Genomic DNA, 20961 nt, shown 5'->3' on the forward strand with positions numbered 1-20961 from the left:
CTTCCCAAAGGATACCTCTGTTACAGATTTTTGAACTCTTTTAAGAAATATTCTTTGCATATAGAGGTGTGTGTGTGTGTGTGTGTGTGTGTGTGTGTGTGTGTACATACATACATACATTCCTCCCTACTTTGGTTTATACAAATGGTAGGGTACTACACTCACAGTTTTGCGTCTTATTTTTATCACTTAAAACTATCTATTTTTTACTTTTTATCATAGACATTTTCAAATTCATTCTTTTTTAAAACCTGTATACAGTGTTTCCCCGAAAATAAGACCTAGCCGGACCGTCAGCTCTAATGTGTCTTTTGGAGCAAAAATTAATATAAGACCCGGTATTATATTATATTATATTATATTATATTGGTCTTATATTATAGCAAAATAAGAGTGTATGAGTGTATGAGTATCCAGAATTTTATTTATCCTATACTATCATCTTGACTGCCTTTTTATTCTACTTGTCATTATCAGCTGGAGTAACTTCCTTCCTTTAAGACAATCAGCTCAGCCTGAGATAAGTATTTTTCCAAGATCAAGATATGAAAATATACACCTGAAATCTATGTAATTTTACTAACAATTGTCACCCCAATTAATTTTTTAAAAAAGATATAAAAATAACTTTTATTGGATTAACAGTCTCTAATGAGAACACCAGACTTCTCTCTAATTAAGTTAAAAGCCATTTGGCTGCAAATAGGACCTTCAGTGCGGGTAAAACTACTACTAGTTTGCTGCTCCTTTCAGATGAATGCAAATTCCAGTAGACATTGAAGTGATCCTTTGTTTAGTGGGACTAAATGTTCTAGCCATTAACTTTTTGTGCTGTTTTCTCATTACAAGGTACAAAGACAAGACAATATATGTCTATTAAGCTAAGAAGTCTTGATAAAGGCATGCAATTCAAGCAAAGGGAAAGTATAAAACAAGTAAAATGTGATAAGGAAAGTGGGTGTAAAACAAAATTCTTTATCATAATTACATTGATTTTACATTAAAACAATTGGAAGTAATTCAACCTGTTACAATATTTAGCAATTTTTGTTTTGGTCAATCAATAAATAAGGCTTTAAGGAATAATCGCATGGATTTGTCTTAGAGTTATTTTAAGTATGATTTTAGGAAATGATACTTCTATAGAAAGAAGGATGAGTCACTAGTTACATTACTAAGTGTCTGGTGCTATCTGTTTTTACTTCTAATATTTTCATTTTGGAATTATTTGGAAGATAGTAAATGTGGATACTATTTGAGTCCTTCTGATAATGTTTTACTATGTACTAGGTTAGGGTTATATAATTTGCGGGGTTCCTGAAAGTAATTTTTTTTTAATCTGTGAACAAAATTCTATTCTACAATATATATTTCTGATTTTATAATGGAAAAAGCATGCCTGGCATAGTTTTGATTTAATTAGTTGAAATAGCTGTGAGTAAATGGAGTTAGAATATACAGCTCTATTAAAGGGACATATCAGTATTGTTGAATTTTGTTTTTTTCTAGTGTAATTGTGAAACATCACTCTGACTAAAACTACAAATAAGTGTTCTGATGCGGTTGTTTTTCCCCTCCACTTTAAATAAGAGAAGGGAGATCGTTAACATTTTTCTTCTTGAGACTTAACTTTGTAGCAACCATAAAACCCAATTACAACACCTTTTCATTTAGATTACATTTGTGAAAAAATATAAAAGTCAAATAACTTTAAAATTCCAAAACTACCTGTTGGACCTTATGAATAAAAGAAGCTTGGATAAGCTCTTAGTTTTTCCTATGTCTGTCTTAAATTTACAAAATAAAAGAAACCAGTGTTTAATGTAAACCTCATAGTGCTCTTAAAAGCTGTTTTTTCCCACTCTAAAAATAGCCCATGCTCATTATTGTTTTGAAAATTTGTGTTGATCGAAAATGGGAAGCTACACAATTCAGACAACCATTAATGTGTTTTGGTATATTCTTTCCAGACACATTTTTTTATATAGTATTTATTATTTTTTGCTATTAATTTAACAACATTTTTAGCAACTACCCAACATTTTGAGTTGGATTACCTTAATTTAGTTAACTTTTAAAATTTTATTTTAAAAAATAATTTCTGAGCAAATATATATACAATCATGCGTCACTTCGAGACAGGCATGTGTTCTGAGATATGCATCATTAGACAATTGTTGTGCAAACACAGTGTGCACTTACACACACCTAGGCTGTCTGGTATAGACTGTTACTCCCGGGCTACAAACCTACAGCATGGTACTGTACGAAACAACATGAGATTAAATCGCAAACACAAGAGAAAATGCTGCAATCAAGAGATGTGATAAACACAAGATGTTTGAGGCTGCTGCCTGTGTAACTGCATACTTTTTCACAACAAACTTTTTTTTTTAGTAAGTAGGAAGTATACTAAAATAACAAAAAGTATAGTATAGTAAATACATAAACCAACAACAGTCACTTACTATCAAGTATTATGTACTATACATAATCGTACATGTTATACTTTTATGCTACGGGCAGTGCAGTATGTTCATTTACACCAGCATCACCACAAGGACATGAGTAATGCTTTGCAGTATGACATTATGAACGGCTATGATGTCACCACGGCTATGCTGTCGCTAGGCAATAGGAATTTTTCAGCTGCGTTATAATCTTATGGGATCACCCTTCTATATGCAGCTGTTGACCAAAATGTCGTTACATGGTGCATGACTGTACTCTTTTTTAGGTTATACTGTGAATTCGTTTTTTTTAGAACCAGCAATCTGATGAAAACAACATTTTCCTATACTTAGAAAAGTGCTTTATCTTACCTTGTATGTGTGGTTATGCATATCTGAATTGCTGCAAAACTTCACTTGAAAGTCATCCGTAGTATTACCAGCATTCCAATTGAGTTAGGTAGAATCTTTGGACGGCTTTATCATTTTTCAGGCAAAACTCATAGAAAAATATACCCACGGGAATTTTCTGTGGCAAAATGATGTCACTAAATCCCTTGTAGATGTTCTCAAGGCAATAATTGGTAGCCTGTATTATTTGGCACTTGCACATAGAGAATACACTTAACTATTTATAATAGTGTTCCACTTTATGATAATGATATGTTGTTAGTGTTTTGAACTCTTGAATGTATTTTAATTTATTATTTATTCATTCTTAAAATGATTATTTTAGGTCAACTGGCTATTCTGAGGTGATAGTTGTCGTTGGAGGCTGTGAACGAGTTGGAGGATTTAATCTTCCGTATACTGAGTGCTATGATCCTGTGACAGGAGAATGGAAGTCTTTGGCTAAGCTTCCAGAATTTACCAAATCAGAGTATGCGGTCTGTGCTCTAAGGAATGACATTCTTGTTTCAGGTAAATGAAGAATTATTGTAGTAGCTACTTTTAATTTGAACATAGCTTGGCTGTTTTAAATGATAACAGTGGCTCAAAAGAAACAGTGAAAGTGGACATGCCCACTTTAGGCAGATCAGTTTATACAACAAATAAACCTGAGAATGACTTTACTCTTAAGAACAGGCACAAGGTGATACAAAGTGATTTACAAAAGATCCACCAGAAAATGCCTTTAATCATATCATGTTTTAAATGTTCTCAAGTGCAAATAGAATATGATATAATTGTTTAAACTTTTACCTATCTGTTTTCAGGAACACAGTGAAGTCTGCAAAGTCAGAAGTATTCATGGAATTTAGCATCTGTAATCCACCCATGTTTTCTGAAGTTCTCTCCAAAGTTTATAAAATAGGATTTTCGTTAAAATTCTTGAACTTTTTTATTAATAATATGTGATATGCTACCTTTCAAACCAGACAAATAAAGTGACAGGCTTATACAAAGTATAACTACAGTATCTATGATCTGAAATCTGTTACTTGGTTGACTAATTTTACCAGCTTTGCAGATATTACTACACATTGAACAGTATAACAACAGATACTTTATTTGGTACAGTGGTATGCTTTTTTAAAAATTGGTGATTTTTTTAAAAAATCTTTTAAAAATAATTCTGTTGTTTGGGTGCTTCTGATGTCTGACTCCTAAAATTAAAAATGGTTAAATTAACAATGCATTTGTAAAATTCATAGTCTGAATTTTATTATTTGGGGCCTGTAATTATTATTTCTCAAAATAACAATTGACAAAGTTTAAGTCTGCTCTGTAGAACTATTTCCATTAAGTTTTAAGAAGGTCCTGTTTCACTTACTGAACTGAATTCTCAAATTTTGGACTGAGTAAATAAATCCCATGTGTATATATGTATATTACTGGTATTTATGTGTATATTACTGTATGTGCATTGTTTTGCATTTAAAGGTGGAAGAATCAATGGTCGTGATGTCTGGATTTATAATTCACAGTTAAATATTTGGATCAGAGTTGCTTCTCTAAATAAAGGCAGATGGCGACACAAAATGGCTGTCCTCCTTGGTAAAGTAAGACAAACCACTTTTTATTACTATTGCTGGTACATTTCCAAAATAAATACCACAGCTGAATCCTTCTGTTTACTCACCCTCTGGGTGTTTTGCATGCAAATTGTATTTCCTTCCATTTCTAATCTCAGTAGATAAACTGAAGATATAAACAATTTGACACTGTACTTTTATTTTGTTCTCCCAATTTGGAATTTGTGGCAGTGCAGCACATTTCTCTTTTCATGCACCACTGGAGCCTTACTCCCTAAGAAGCATTGAAAAATAAAGGAGTTACATTAAGTACAAATACAGGCTAATGTCTAATCCAAGCATCTTTTTCCTTTTACTGACTTCGGCAGTTAGGCAATGATATATTTATCTACCGTGATGTTATTTTAGCTTTTTTATTGGTATAAGTAGGGACAAGACAAAATAAGGATTAAGATAAACTCAATAATGCATTTTAAAGAAAACATCTTATTGACTACAACTAATAAGTATAAAAATACATAATTTGTTTCTGAACCATTCACTGTCCTCAGGAACTTGAGAATCACTTGTGGACTAGTGGTTCCAAACTTTTCAAAAGCAATTACACCCTCTTTTAAAAAGTTAAATCTAATATAAAAATGCATTCCATAAAACAGACAAAAATACAGCAGTTATACCAAGGGCTAATGTGGCTCTTTAGTTTTTCCCTGCCTCCATCTGTATCACCTCCTCCAAAACCACCTCAAATTGATGAACAGACTAAGTAAAAGCAGCATACTTGCTTGCACGTGTATGTTTGACTGGTCTCCTAGCACTCCTTTCTAAAAAGATAGCTACCTCTTAGGCCCACCCATGGAGACATTTTAGAGCCACCAATGAGAAAACAAAACTGCTCTGATTGAAACAGGTGGTGCCAGGAAGCCTTCCCACCCAGCCTCCCATCAGTCCTTCCCCACACCACCCCCATCACCACAGAGGCTTCATGAAATGTCTATACTGTAGAACACTAGCGCTCCTCAAAGCACATTTTGAAAGCTACTGTCAATTCCTAAGGATATTAACCTATAGCTGCCTGACAAGGTCAGTAAAATAACGAGGACTTTTGTGATAGGTGTAAAGGAAATAAAATATAAAAAAAGACATAATTACTTCGTCTGGACAAACATGATAATGAACATGATTATGTCTCAAGTGCCATGTACGGATTGGTGAACCACAAATTTCTTTGACAAATATTAGTATACTTGACTTGAAGGTACTCAAAACTTGAAATCATTAAATCAAGAAATAAAAGGAATGCTTCCAACCTTACACAAGTATTCAATCCTAAAATTTACATTACCCTATAAATTACAATATTGGCTGAATTCAAACCTATAAAATTATTTAAATTTATAAATGCTCTCAGTTCAAGAACCCCGAGATGGTTTGGAATATAGAATCTTAAAGCAGGAAGGAATCTTAGAGAGTACTTAATGTAATGTTTTCAATTCATGAAGAAACTGAATCCCAGGAGGTCAGGTTACTTGCTCAGGGTTACACAGAGTGATAAAAGCAGGAGCAAAAGCTCAGATTTTCTTAATCTAGAGGCCTTTTTGTCTTGATGTTCACAGCATATATTTGTAATTTATGCATGTACGGGAATAGTATTCAAGTTTAATCCTCAAAATTATATAATGTGATAGATACTAGTATTGTCCACATTTTTAAATGGAGAAAATTAAGACAGTATCAGAGAGGATAAGTAAACTGCCCAGGGTCTTACATCGTGTGGCTGAGCTAGATAGGAACCCTTCTGCTCCTGACTTCAAAGCCTATGTCCTTAATTGCTACATTGCACCACAGATTTCATACCCCTTCTAACTGTATAACCTTGAATAATTACTTTACCTCTCTGAGCTGCATGGTGTTAGGAGAACAAATCCACCAACAGATCATTTTAATATAATGCGAGCAATGCAAGATAGAAATGGCATTGGCTGCTCTGGAAATTTGGAGGAATACAGAAAGATAAATTGTGGACAGACTTTGAATAACAATGTATAAAGTTTGGCCTTGAGCCTTAGGAATTCATTGCTGAACTATTAAAAGGAGTTAATGAGGTATTTCAGGAAGATTAATCTGTGGTTTAGAGTGGAGACCAGGAGATTGAGAGGTATGAAATGATATGGACCCTGAGGAAGGATAGTGGCAATGAAAAGCAAAAGCAAGGGACAGATGTGAGAGATACTGCGAAAGCAGACTCAGGAGGCCTTAGTAGTTAATTAGATATGGAGAGAGGAGTTGATGTGACTGTCTATTAAAAGAACTGTGGATGTTAAACTGGAGAGCTCCTTTAAAGGTTTCCTGTATATCTCATGATGTTTAATGGACTATTCTGCATATAAGTCATTTAATGACTTGTTCATTAGTTCACCTGTCACATAAAGATACTAATTTGCTCTACCTTCCTCATAGTTCTAAAAATAAAATGTATGTGAAAACCCTTTGAAATATATAATACAAAGTTCACTGTGTGTCAGGTACTTTTTTAGGCACTTGTAGAAATCAAAATGAAGAATAAGATATGCCCTGCTTTCAAAGATCTCACAGTCTCTAGTAATCCTTACCTAATCTTTTCATTTCAAAGCTTTATTACTTTATAATAATTGAATATTTTCATCATCCATGAGTGTGAGCATTTAAGCTAAATCATGTAATTCTCAGCTCAAGCAGTATCAGCCCTACAGAGGTCAAGATTTGTTCTTGAGGGTGTGAAAAGAATTGTACTGTTTCATGTATAAAGCACATATATACATAGAGTATATAAACAGATATACAATTATCTGCAGTGTTAAAATTTCATTGGAGGGGGCTATTGTTAAAAAATGTCTAAAAAGATTCCTTCATGGTGGTAAGTGGGTGATAATTTTTAAAAAGGTTCAGAAACTGAGCTAAATAAATATATTGCAATTATAGTTATCAAGGGCTCGTTAAGGAGGAGAGATAATTTAATTTTTAGCTAACTAGTTCAAAATTCAGACTTTTGATAATTAAGATTTTCCATGTATTTTACATTTAGGTATATGTTGTTGGAGGCTATGATGGGCAAAACAGACTTAGCAGTGTAGAATGTTATGATTCCTTTTCAAATCGATGGACTGAAGTTGCTCCCCTTAAGGAAGCAGTGAGTTCTCCTGCTGTGACTAGCTGTGTAGGCAAATTGTTTGTGATTGGTGGAGGACCCGATGATAATACTTGCTCTGATAAGGTAAGCCATGTTCTCTTACAGAAATTACCAGTGATAATGTACAAGAAGAGAAATACAAAAGGCTTATAAGTAGGTAGCAAAGTCTCTTAGTGTGAGGGGCCTTTTAAAAATTGTCTTACTTTATACTTTTGGGGGAAAACATTGAATTTCAATCCTAAAGTAAAATCCTAATGTAGCTAACAATTTGCTGTAAAAAGCATGGTCCAGTATTTTTGAAATGAGACTAATCTCAACGTTGAGATCTTGTAGTAAATAATTGTCTTAAACATTTTACTGCTGTAATCTGCAGAATAAAAAAATTATTCACACAAAACACATTTGGGAAGTAACTAATTATACTTCTTCCAACTGGGTCATTTTCTGCATACTTTGAAAGTATTTTTTAGAACAAAGAAGGGGAAAGGAGACCTCTGTGATGTAGCTAGAAGAAGGCTCAAAGTCACAGCATTTCTTTGAACTCATAGGACAAAAGAACTTATGCCTCCCTGACCTCTCAAGAAATACCATGCTTATTCTGGAATCAAGTACATATTACTAATTGATTTAGTAATGGTTAATTGAATTTTGTCAATTAATTTTTTTCTAAATTAACTTTTAATGTAATGTGACCGAAAGTTACATATTTAAAATTTGTTACTTCAGAATTTGTGATGATTCAAAGTATACTAGATTGAAGTTTACTTGTGTTCTTTTAAAGAAAGGGCTCGCTAAAAATGGAAAGAAATTCTGTTCAGATTGAAGCATAGTCATCCTATATAACAAATTTTTTTTAATCTCAACTGTCAATGGAACTAAGTAAACAAAACCTGGCAGTCATTCATCCTGGAACTAATCTGTTTGTTACTTCATTCTGCTTGATAGTAATACATTTGCATTTCCTTTGAGAATTTCATTATTCAGACATTTCACTATCAAACTAACCTCCCTTAATTCTGTGAATTAATGGGATTTGATTTTTAATCATGTTTCTATGTACTGGTTGACTTTCTATTAAGCAAATTTGCATTTTTTAAAGAAATTTTAATTAAATATTTCTATATATTGTTAGGTTCAATCTTATGATCCAGAAACCAATTCTTGGCTACTTCGTGCAGCTATCCCAATTGCCAAGAGATGTATAACAGCTGTATCCTTAAACAACCTGATATATGTTGCTGGTGGACTGACCAAGGCAATATACTGTTACGATCCAGTTGAAGATTACTGGATGCATGTACAGAATACATTCAGCCGGCAGGTAATAACATAAAACAGTCCAAAAGAAAAATGAATCTAGAGGGACCAAGAACATGACCATTATGAATATACTATAATTTCACTATTAAAATATTTAATGTATGCTTGAGTTTTTTCATAATTTTATAAAACTCCATGTAAAGCATATGGTATACCTGTTTTGAATTCCTTCCAAGAAATTGTTTTATTGAAAACTTTTTACCATCCCATGGTGAAGTAAGTAGCTGTTGCTCTTGGGCTGTTGATTTTTTTCACAATCCTGCTCTAGTCCTTATCCCTCTCTCGCGCATATTTCAAAAGATAAGAAATGCTCCCAAACTGTTCTTTTTTTTTTTCTATAGAGGCTAATTTTTTTTCCTTTTTTTTTTCTTTTTTGTTATACTAGAAATGGCTGTGCTGAGTCTCCTTCATCCACACACTCCGGCCTGTATCTCCCTACTCTCCTTCCGCTCCCTGCTTCCAAAAAAACAAAACGCCTTCCCTCATCCTTTTGATTCATGGCTCTACACTCCTTCCACCAAAATGCCTGATGGTTCTGAAGTTGAAAATCTGGCTCTACCTATAACACTTTAGAGATGTTGTACTCCCAAAGGTCGTTACTAATAATCTCCTAGTCTCATTCATATTCTCTTATTTTTTTCTACTCAACCTTTAAATTTGGGTATTCCTTGAGCCTCTGTCCTCTGCTCTCTTCAGTTTATATTCTGTTCCTGAATGAGCTCATCTACTGCCCAGCACGATGACTTCAAGTCTTTACCTCCATTAATGCCTCTCTCTGCTCCAGACTCAAATTTCCAACTCCCTGTTTGATATTGTCCATGCGTGTTCTGCCTCAAGCCTACTTTTTCTGTTTCCAAACAACCTAGTGAATGCAAAAACTGTTTCTCCCACACTCAAAACAGATATGTGGGTTTATTCCCATACCAGTCAATTCTCCATCACTAGCGAATGGGTGTCTTACAATTCAATTCAGTTCTGACACTATCTACCTGGAGTTAGTGTTAGAGTCCACAAGTTAAGGGCTCAGTCCCACTAGATTGACACTGCTTCAGATGCCAATCATAAATCACAGGTTGTCCCCGGTATTTCTGACTGAACAGCTGTAAATCATGGTTCCCATAACCCCGTCCTTGAGTTTGGTAATTTGCTAGAATGGCTCACAGAACTCAGGGAAACACTTACGTAAGCATGAGGTCTGGAAGGGTCCCAGGCATAGCAGCTTCCGTCCTTGTGGAGTGGTAGTGCACCACCCTCCTGGCACATGGATGTGTTCAGCAACCTGAAAGCTCTACAAGTCCCATACTTTTGACATTTTTGTGGAGGCTTCACCATGTAAGCATGACCAATTATTAACTCATTTTCCAGCCCTTCTCCCCTCTCCAGAGAATAGGGGGTGGGGCTGAAAGTTCCAAGCTTCTAATTATGGCTTGGTCTTTCTGGTGAGCAGCCACTATCTAGGAGCCCACCCAGAATTGCCTCACTGAAACAAAACTGTCACCCAGGAAATTCCAAGGGACTTAGGAGCTCTGTGTCAGGAGCTGGGTGCACAGATAAATATATGTATTTCCTATTATTTCATACCTAGAAACTTAATTCCTTAGATTGCTCTCACTTTCTTTTAAATTAAATCAATCTAGCATATCAGTTCTATGGTCTCAGAGTTTCTCCTATTTTCAATTGCTATTGTTCTTTTATTCAAGTTCTTATCAGTTTGCCTAAACTGAAAACAATAATAATCTAGTGTTCCGTTTTCTAATGCCTTGCTTCTCTAACACATTGTGCAACAAGTTGTTGACATTAAGGTATAGTCTCCAATTAGTAATGTATTCAGAGTAACATTTCCCCAACTGATAGAGGGACATAATAGAATCTTCAGCTTCATGGTACAGAGGGAATATAATCTTCCATCCCTTGTGAATCACATTTCTTTAGCTCAGTGGTCCAAGCTATTCTTCATTGGTTTATTACGGCGAATATTTTAAAATATAATGCACTTTCACTGAGAATTACTGTTCATTTAGAGCTTGGCTGTACTGCATAAAATGATAACGGCTTAGAAAGATAATGGCCAGCATCTAGCATAATGCAGGGCATATAGTAATATAGTAATTATGTTCTTTTTTCAGTTTCAAGTGTACCAAACAACATAGTGATTAGGCATTTATATACCTCACAAAGTGATGACCCCAATAAGTCAATCACCCATCTGATACTACATAGTTATTACAGTATTATTGACTATATTCCCTGTGCTGTACTTTATATACCTGTGACTTTTTTTTCAATTATAGTTGACATTCAGTACTATTTCATATTAGTTTCAGATGTACAGCGTAGTGGTTTAACATTTATACAATTCATGAAGTGATCCCCCTGATAAGTCTAGTACCCATCTGACACTATACATAGTCTTTACAATATTATTGACTATATGCCCCATACTGTACTTTACATCCCTGTGACTATTTTGTAACGAGTACCAATTTGTACTTCTTAATCCCTTCACCTTTCTCATTCAGCCTCCCAACCCCCCACCCATCTAGTAACCATCAGTCTGTTCTCTGTATCTACTCTGTTTCCCCGAAAATAAGACCTAGCCAGACAATCAGCTCTAATGCGTCTTTTGAAGCAAAAATTAATATAAGACCGGGTCTTGTGTTGTATTGTATTGTATTGTATTATATTATGTTATATTATATTATATTATATTATATTTATTATATTATATTATATTATATTATATTATATTATATTATATTATATTATATTTATTATATTATACCCGGTCTTATATCATAGTAAAATAAGACCGGGTCTTATATTAATTTTTGCTCCAAAAGACACATTAGAGGTGATTGTCCGGCTACGTCTTATTTTCGGGGAAACACAGTATGAGTCTGTTTCTGTTTTGCTTATTCATTTATTTTGTTCTTTAGATTCCATATTTTCTTAATGAGAAAAAAACAATAGGATACACATGGCACATTTCCTCTAATTAAACAGTGAATAACATTGACTTCAGAAATTTCGAGGACAAAACATTTCAATCAGAAATATATCAAATCTCTTGAAACAAAAAGTAGTGAGGGGTGGCCAATTAGCCTAGTTGGTTAGAGCGCGGTGCTCTTAACAGGGTTGCCGGCTCAATCCCCACATGTGCCACTGTGAGCTGCGCCCTCCACAACTAGATTGAAACAACTACTTGACTTGGAGCTGATGGGTCCTGGAAAAACACACTTAAAATAAAAATAAAAGTTTAAAAAAAAAAAAAAAACAGATTTCTGGGATTATCTTTTCTCCCTAGTCCATTCTTACTACTGTGTTTCCCTGAAAATAAGACCTAGCTAGACAATCAGCTCTACTGTGTCTTTTGGAGCAAAAATTAATATAAAACCTGGTATTGTATTATATTATACCTGGTATTATATTATATTACATTATATTATAGACCCGGTCTTATTTTACTTTAGTAAACTAAGTAAAATACTATTTACTATTTTACTATAGTAAAATAAGACCAGGTCTTATATTAATTTTTGCTCCAAAAGACGCTAGTCTGGCTAGGTCTTATTTTCGGGGAAACATGGTAATAGAACCTCTTAAGTGTATCTATGTATACATTATTGATAGGCAAATTTTGAACCATCTGTGTTTGCTTATGTGTTTAATGCTAATCAATGAAAAAGGATAAGCCAACTAATTTCATGGTAGACAGTTCAGTCCTAGGCTATGTTTTTTAAAATACTTAGACTACTGAATGACAAAAAAGAGCTGAAAAAATGAGCTCTATTTTTATAGTCCGAATGGACCCAGCCTTTTTCTCTATCCCTCACCATTATGTATCTTTACTTTGCATAATTCCTAAAAGATACAACTTGCTATTTTATACATATTTTGCTTTTTAATTTTCATCAGAAACATCCTTTTAAAAATTGTGGGATTTTTTTTTTAAGTCAATGACGAAGATTTTTTTATCCTCCTTCAATAGACTAGGTATTTAAGATGTCATTATAGTTTAGAATAATTAATTAAAAGAAATCTGATTTTTTTCTTTATTGTTGGCATTTAAGTAGTAAGCATTGTTAAAAAAAATAATCGAGGAGAGGATAATGCTTCATTTTAGTCTTGAAAAATAACTTCATGTATTGATAACTTATTTTTCTTACTAACTGCCATTATTTTTGTGATTCTCATAGAGCAAAATAAACTACTATATCTAGTACAAGTTATTTTCTGATACGAATGAATAAGGTTGCTTATTTCACTTAATTCCGAGCATTATTATCTGAAACGATATTAATAAGATCCTATAATTATATAGCTTAAGAATCATCATCAAAGTAACTAAGGTTCAATAGTGAGAGGTAGCTTGTACGTGAAAACTAAGGATGTTGTTGCTTTTTGTATTCAGAACTTTTAGAATTTATAGAAAGAGCTCACTGTGCTTTAGATGAAAAATGTTATAGTTTGGCATATAATTGGTATAATTCATGGGTGGTATTCTGGATAAAAGTTCGTCATTCACTAATGATAATGGGCCAAGTTATTCTGGGTATATAAAAACTCTAATATAGGCATTTTTAAGTACTCACTAATTCTTTTGTACCTGAAGATACTATCTTCTATTATATAAGTCCACCAAGATTTCATTATTTTCTAGAAGAGCAAAATTTATGTACATACAACAAATCTGCTCAAGTAAAAAATGTTTACTATACTCGGTAGAACCATCTCATTGTTGATTATGTGGAAACAGGATAATAATAACTTTCTCAACGTGAAATACAGATAGAAGAATATCTGACCTACAGCATAACCAGATGCATACAATAGTGAGACAATTTTAGTGTAATTTCTTTCTTTGAACAATCAGTCATCCTTGCAGTTATATTTGTTTTATGTAGTAATTATTGACAGAGAAGACTATAATTTAGCTAAGAATCCCATTATGTGGAAAGTTAACGGTGAAATGTTGTTTGGGGAGTTTGTGTGTCTCAGCCAAGGCCCCTAATAACAGTGCTTTGTTAATTTGATTATAACTCTGTCATTCATTTAACTTGTGGGTAATCTCATATAATGAATAATTTTCCTACTCATTGGTCGTATTATAGCCACTTTCTATCAGAAAGGCCTTTCCTGTACTTGGAAAAGCAAGCCACGCTCTCCAAAGATTGTTTTTCAACTATCACTAAGTTAAAACCCTTTTCTCAGTCGACCACCCCCACTTCACCTCCCACATCTTGGCCCCAATTACTAACATACATTCTATCTTAACACTCACTTCATCCATGCAAAATTATCTATCACTCACACATAAGAGCAGGAGTTGGGCAGAAGGGAGCTTATTCCGTGTTTCCTTTTTTTGACTGGGTTAAAGCATGTCTCATTTTACTTTTCAGTTTGCTACCAGATCCTTTACCTTCAACAGTTAAATTTTTTTTTTAATGTATTTGGTTAAACAGGAAAACTGTGGTATGTCTGTGTGTAATGGCAAAATATATATCCTGGGTGGAAGACGGGAAAATGGAGAAGCCACGGACACTATTCTCTGCTATGATCCTGCGACAAGTATCATCACAGGAGTAGCTGCAATGCCCAGGCCAGTGTCCTATCATGGCTGTGTGACTATTCACAGATACAATGAGAAATGCTTTAAGCTCTAAAGCCAGGATACTTCATCCAAGAAGCCACACTGATCCAAGATGAGAGATTTTAAAAACTCCAGAGTTGGAATTTGGTGTATCTCCTTTGTGCCAAAAGCACAAAACCTAAAAATAATCATTGTGGTCCTTGCTCCCCAAAATATCAATCTTTCAAACTGTAATAAAGCCTTTCCTGTAATTGAAAAAAGGGGGGAGGGGTTTTGTTGTTATTGTTGAAGGTAATGGTGTTGCTTGGACTTTGAGAATGTACCTTTGTAAGTATTTGTAAGAAACTTATGTGGAATAGGAAATAATGTCTGCATTCGTGACTGGTCTCTTCATTTTTGTGTATTTATCTGCAAGACTGTATATTCCTTATTTTGTCATACATGTAAAAAATTGCATGACTAGGCTTCATTTAAGTTGAATCACATAATTCTTAAAATGCATTCTAAGGGGGAAAGATCAGTTTTAAAAATCATTGTCACTAAAAATATATCCAAACGATTAATTTTACTGAAGATTTTCTGTAATTGATAAAAATACGGTGACAACAATTTTGAGTATCCTAAAATACTTAATTATCATGACTTCATTCTTACAATTGCTGTCTTATATTAAACATATTTTTGGGAAGAGGTTGGGTAGGAGATACAAAAGCAGATGCCCCTAAAATGGGGATTAAAATAACAGGTTAATTCCTAAGAAAAAATTATTTAAGACCCATTGAAGGGAAAATGGCCCACTGTGACTCTCATCTCTACATCCTCTAAGGAAGCTCCTTTTCTTGAACCTGGCAAAGGAGTTGAAGTTCATTTTGCAATATTATCTTGTGAAAACAGGGACTGATTTTCTCCCTAGCCCAGTAGGGTTTGACCTCATTAGAGTGGTGCTTTAGGTGAGGACTTCCTGGTTGTCCTACTTTCTTGTGAACAGCTAAAAATCCTGGGAGTCTCTACTTTCAAGTTGCCTTTAAAAGATAAACCAGGGACCACCTAGCTCAATGGGTCTATTTTTCTTTTAAAATTAGCTATCTGAAAAAACTAACAGCAGTAGTTGCAGTCTTCTAAGATGAATCTGTCATTTGGTACACATTGTGTAAAATACTGATCAACGTTCGCAAGCTTCTATACAACAAATTGCCCTTGTCTAGATTTTACAACTCTGGTTTATAAAGCTTGGTAGTTTTCAGAGAGGAATGTAAAATTTTTTCTAAGGTAAATGGAGTGGCAGGAACTACAGCGTAATTGATTATTGTTATTCCTGGGTGGACAGATATAATTTACAACATTGTAGGGATGTTCCAGGTAGCTGGTGTATCTTGACTTCCCAAGCTCTATTGTTATCTGCCTTATAATTATATACTCCTTGTCATAGGAGAGATGAACAAAATATGTGATTATAGTGTCACCAGATTTCTGTTAAAACCAAGTAATTGAAAACTTAACATGTATAAACTTTTTTTTCTCTCATCCTAGAGTGATACTGAGATTTCAAATAAACTATGGCATCAACTTGAATGCTTAGCTGAAATCTGAACTCTGAGGAAAAAATGTACACATTTTTAGGGAATTTTTACTTTCAAATCATAATTTGAAATGATATACGTATATCTTTGTGATAATTATCAGAGCAATTCAAAGAACAATATTCTGTCATTTTAGTTGAAAGACAATTGTAGGTATAATTAGGATACTTGTTTTAATTTTCAGGTAAACATCTACTTGTGTATTATATTTTTGGTAGATAATGGAACCTATTTAGTTCAGAAATGTTTTGCAGAAAATGAGGTAATGTATGAGAAAAGTGTAAATGCTGAGGATTATACAAATAACACTTGTTTCATGTTTATTTGTAAGATCATGTCCATCCATAAATGCAGACACTTCACACACAAAAAAAACTTTCTGAAGATAACTTGTATTGTAGTACTTTCATCTATTGTAAAAATATTAACTATTTACTTGTATCGTTATTCGTTTTTTTAATATCCATATCTTCATTGTAGTAAATCTGATAGAACAGAATTTGTTTAAATATAGACCTCAAAGTTTAATTTTTCCTCTACGTAATTTAAAACTACATAAATTAAGTAGGCCACCAAAAACTTACCTTGAATACTAGGAAATTAAAGTAACTTTTTAAAGTTATCCGAATGATAGTTTAATTTCCTTTAATTATTTATCTTCCTTTACTGATTTTGGATAAATAATGGTGTTAGCATTGATTTAAAAAAAAAAAGGAAATTTTAGGATATAATTATATCAAAAGAAACATACCAAACCAAATTTGTGTCAGATTTTATTCATACTGTCATCACATAGTTGACAGATTTTCTTTTGATAGGTAAAGTTCATATAAGCCTTTGGGTTAGTATATATGTATATCCATGTGTATATATGTAGATAGATATGTATGGTCCTGTACACATATACGCATATAAACACCAAGAATTTTATCAGTTTGTAGTGATCAGAAAAAAGCACATAAAAATTAATTGACCTTATTAAATTCAACTCCAGAAGATTTTTTATTTGGGCATTTCTAGAACACTTTTTTACATTTGAAAGTACATGATGAGTATTAATATGGTGACTTGTATGCAGTCAGAATCTATATAATACATATGGTTTTACAAGGTCAGAAAACAAATTGGAGGTGGAGATGCGTTTGCTAAACCCACTCAGTGGGAAAGGGAATTGAAGGGTATGTTTTGTGAATCAACCGAAAAGTACAGTTTGTTATTTTCATGAATTTAATTCTTTTCCATATGTTCCTATATGTGAGTGAACTATAAAGAGTGATCTAATTCTTACCACAGAAGAGCTTCCTTTTCTGCTCTAATCTTCCCACTGACTACAGAACAGGTATGAAATGGTAGCCTATTCGACCTTCAGTAACCTTTTTTTTTCCTAGATAACTGAAATACAGGTATTTACTCCATTTAAACAAGGTGTAAAGGAAAAATGATGTATATACTCAGGGAGGGTATTAACTTGTCATTTTTGCCTGTTTGAGGTGTTTAAAGTGCCATAACTAAGTAACCTTCAGTTCATGATTCTAGAGTAAATTTAATTTGGTAAAGGGGCTTCACACATGGCAGTGGTTGAACATTCATTCTTTTACATTTAGAAAGACGAAAATGTTTTGTGGACTGATACATTTTCTCTTGGTGAATATGAATTGTTTATGTATCTCTACTGTCAAATACTCTTTCTGAAACTCAGGAAAGACAAAGGTTCAATTATATACTATACTTTTGTCAATATACAAACCAGGTGTGTGTTTTTTCTTGTTGTCTGGATATGGCAATAGACTTTTTTAAAAATTGCTGTGAGAACCCGTACATGAAAAGCGAGGGGTTAAATTGTTTATGTGTGCCTGTTGTGTCTTGAGATTTATGTGTGGAAAAGACATCTACTCCAGACTGTATTTTCAAACAGGAGAGCTTGCTGTTTATGTGATGCTAAGTGATAAGATAATGTCTCCTAAAGGCTTTCCATAGACTGCCTTTATTTTAGGAAACTCAAGACACCAGTTAACCTCAACATAATTTTTGCCTTCTTAGAATTTGTTGTGCATTATATTGAAAGCCAGGTTTACATCACCTCACCCCATTTTTCTTTTTCGTTAAAGGCATTCATACCACATAATCAGAATGGGGCAATTTGGTTGACCTTCAAGGCAGTAGGTTTGACTTGCTAGCTATACTTATTGTCATATCTAATGCTAGGCACCAGAAACCACTTGAGCCAGGAGTGTGAACTGATAATTCCAGAGACATTTTCAACATACACGTACTTCAAACATTTTTTAATGTTTTGTGTGAATGTTTTACATTTGTGTGATTGCCTAGATATTAAATTTACTTAGTGCTAGAGATGATCATCATAAATATTAAAAAAAAACAGCAATAGTCATAACTTATTTTGTATTTTGTTCCAAAGAAAGGTATTTTTTAATGTTTTAAAAATAACTGCATCTAAATTTGTGCCTAAAGTTCTCTAGTGCTATTTCAACTTTTTTCCAATCTAAATAAAGCTTACCTTAAATAAATTTCGTATTTGTTTCCTATAGAGTAAATAAACTCCTTTAAAAAATTTTTTTTCATTCAGCCCTTCTTAAATTTTGTAATGAGCACCAACTGTGTGGTTGCTTGGCCAAGTAAGAATGTTAAGAGATTTTGGGGTGTTTGGAATTTTATTTTATTTTTTGGTTGGGTTTTTTTTTTTTTTTTTTGGTTTTGATACCAAGGTGCTTTTTAAGATATTCAGAAAAACATCTATCTTACGTTGATTAAGCCCTTGTAAACATCATTTGCAATATCTACATCTAATGTCAAAAAAGTATATCCACTTATTTTTGTTCTATTATGTACTATTTCTTTTCTCTACAGACTTTGTTATTTAACTTCTTGAAAAAGTTCTTACTCTTCCCTTTCCTATCACCCCTCCCCATGGTTTATTTAAAACTTTGTTGAGAGTTTCTGGAGCTTTCTAAGACAACACAATTATAAAGTTGAACAAAAGCATAATATGCTTTATAACTTTTACAGACCTTTTGGTGGCCGAATGTCATTTGCCTTCAATCCGAGGCTCCAGAGTCTTCACAGTGAAAAAAAAAAAGGCTTCGTATTTCTTTGTTTTCAATTCAGTTGTAGCACATTAATGCTTATATATTTTGTTTAAATATACTTTGTTCATAGTATTTTTTAAAAGTTGTATCTAATAAAATGTATCTAATAAAAAACCATTATTACTTGACTATGTGTTTGTATTAAATTTTGTTTACCAAAAATGTATTGTTTTATTTTAAATATATCCAAATGGTTGTGGGAAAAAGAGATGGAAGAAAATACATATTAATATGTGTGTGTATTTACTGTTATGTCCATAAAGGAACTGGAAGGATAAACAGGAAATAAAAAACAGTGGTGTGTATGAGGAAAGGAAATTGTGGCTGAGAGACAAGTAAAAAGGAAACTTCATGGCATAATCATATACCCATATAATTATATGTAATCATGTATAAATGTATATTATAATCAATATTTTAGTCTCAATCACATGGAAGTGTTACCTATTCAAAAAAAATGTAGGGGCGGCCAGATGGCTCAGGTAGTTAGAGCATGAGCTCTGAACAACAGGGTTGCCGGTTCCATGGGATGGTGGGCTGTGCCCCCTACAACTAAAGATTGAAAACGGCAACAGGACTTGGGGCTGAGCTGTGCCCTCCACAACTAGATTAAAGGACAACGACTTGGAGTTGATGGGCCCTAGAGAAACACACTGTTCCCCAATATTCCCCAATAAAATTAAATATCTTTTTTAAAAATTACCAGAAAATGATCCTTAACATTTGTACTCTAGTGTTCCTTTGATTCTCAAAAGTACCAGTTAGTAATAAGTAATATCAAGGGTAAAGACTTAAGAAAAAACTTTTTTTCAATTGTCAAACAGAGGCCATATATTTACTAGAGAAAAAAATGTCTGATTTTATATTAGCAAGAGTAAAATTTTGAAAAGATACAGAAATAGAGAAACAATGCAATGCTTGGCTTTTTGTGCTTAGTTTTTAAAAGTGCCATTAAAGTAAAATGGCAAGTTAGAGTGCTTCTTAAATAATAAATGTTAAAGGTGTTTTCATTTGACTTAATTCCTCAGTAACCAAGGGTTGTTGTCGCGTAAACATAGTTCTGACACAGAAGAGAACATGAATGTTGGTTCCTTCTCCATGCAACTGGTTCAGGACAAAAATGCAGCGTGCAAAGACAAGAGTTGAAAAAATTGAAAGTATTTGTTAGCTTATGTTTGGAAAACTATAGACAATGAATGGATAAAGAATGAGAGCCTCTTGTACTTTAAATTTTCTGTTTAAAAAATAACCTGTACTCTTAAGCGGAATAAGAGAAAAATGGGCTATACCTGCCTTCTGTTTCTCTGCTGTTTAACTTAATGGAGACTAAGAAAACCAAAAGCGTTGGTTTCTTCCTAATTATGTTGGGGTCTTTTTTAGTTTTCTATATTTTATGATGTTTGACATCTTTGGAGGATCTTGATGGCTGGAGAGAGACTGTCCCCCACCCCCAGGACTAGTGAATTTCTAGAGACAGTAAACAACTTATCAGTGAGCCTACCTTTCATATATAAACCAACCAATCCCTTGTCCATACCCCCGGCCACCTTCTTTAACTCACACAGCCAGACAATGTTCCCCTGCCCTAAATCATCCTGGGACAACGTACCAAACTAACAACAGCCCTTATATCTCAAAGTTGGCCAGAATGATTCAAACTAGCCAATCCTAAACTGTTTACCCTGCCCTCAACTTTCCCATGGAAACCCCAATAAAGGCTGTGGCCTCTGCTTTCCCCTCATTCCTCTGTCTCCTGACTGACTGGTGCTTCT

At 33.6% G+C, this 20961-nt stretch overlaps 1 protein-coding gene across 8 annotated transcripts in view; it reads left to right on the top strand.

The window, feature by feature from the left end:
• The window catches only part of KLHL24 (kelch like family member 24), a 32880-nt gene extending 16806 nt beyond the window's left edge, over positions 1 to 16074 (top strand). For all 8 annotated transcript variants that reach the window (XM_088794410.1, XM_074328618.2, XM_074328608.2 and 5 more), the window contains 5 exons: positions 3187 to 3371; positions 4335 to 4453; positions 7488 to 7676; positions 8725 to 8913; positions 14375 to 16074. In XM_088794410.1, the coding sequence (XP_088650536.1) occupies positions 3187 to 3371; positions 4335 to 4453; positions 7488 to 7676; positions 8725 to 8913; positions 14375 to 14575 (883 nt within the window). In that variant the 3' untranslated portion in view covers positions 14576 to 16074. The remainder of the gene's footprint in view (positions 1 to 3186; positions 3372 to 4334; positions 4454 to 7487; positions 7677 to 8724; positions 8914 to 14374) is intronic.
• Positions 16075 to 20961: the final 4887 nt, after the last annotated feature.

The sequence above is a fragment of the Rhinolophus sinicus genome, chromosome 17 (assembly GCF_057876585.1).
Source record: "Rhinolophus sinicus isolate RSI-liver-muscle chromosome 17, RSI-T2T, whole genome shotgun sequence".
NCBI classification, from domain to species: domain Eukaryota; kingdom Metazoa; phylum Chordata; class Mammalia; order Chiroptera; family Rhinolophidae; genus Rhinolophus; species Rhinolophus sinicus.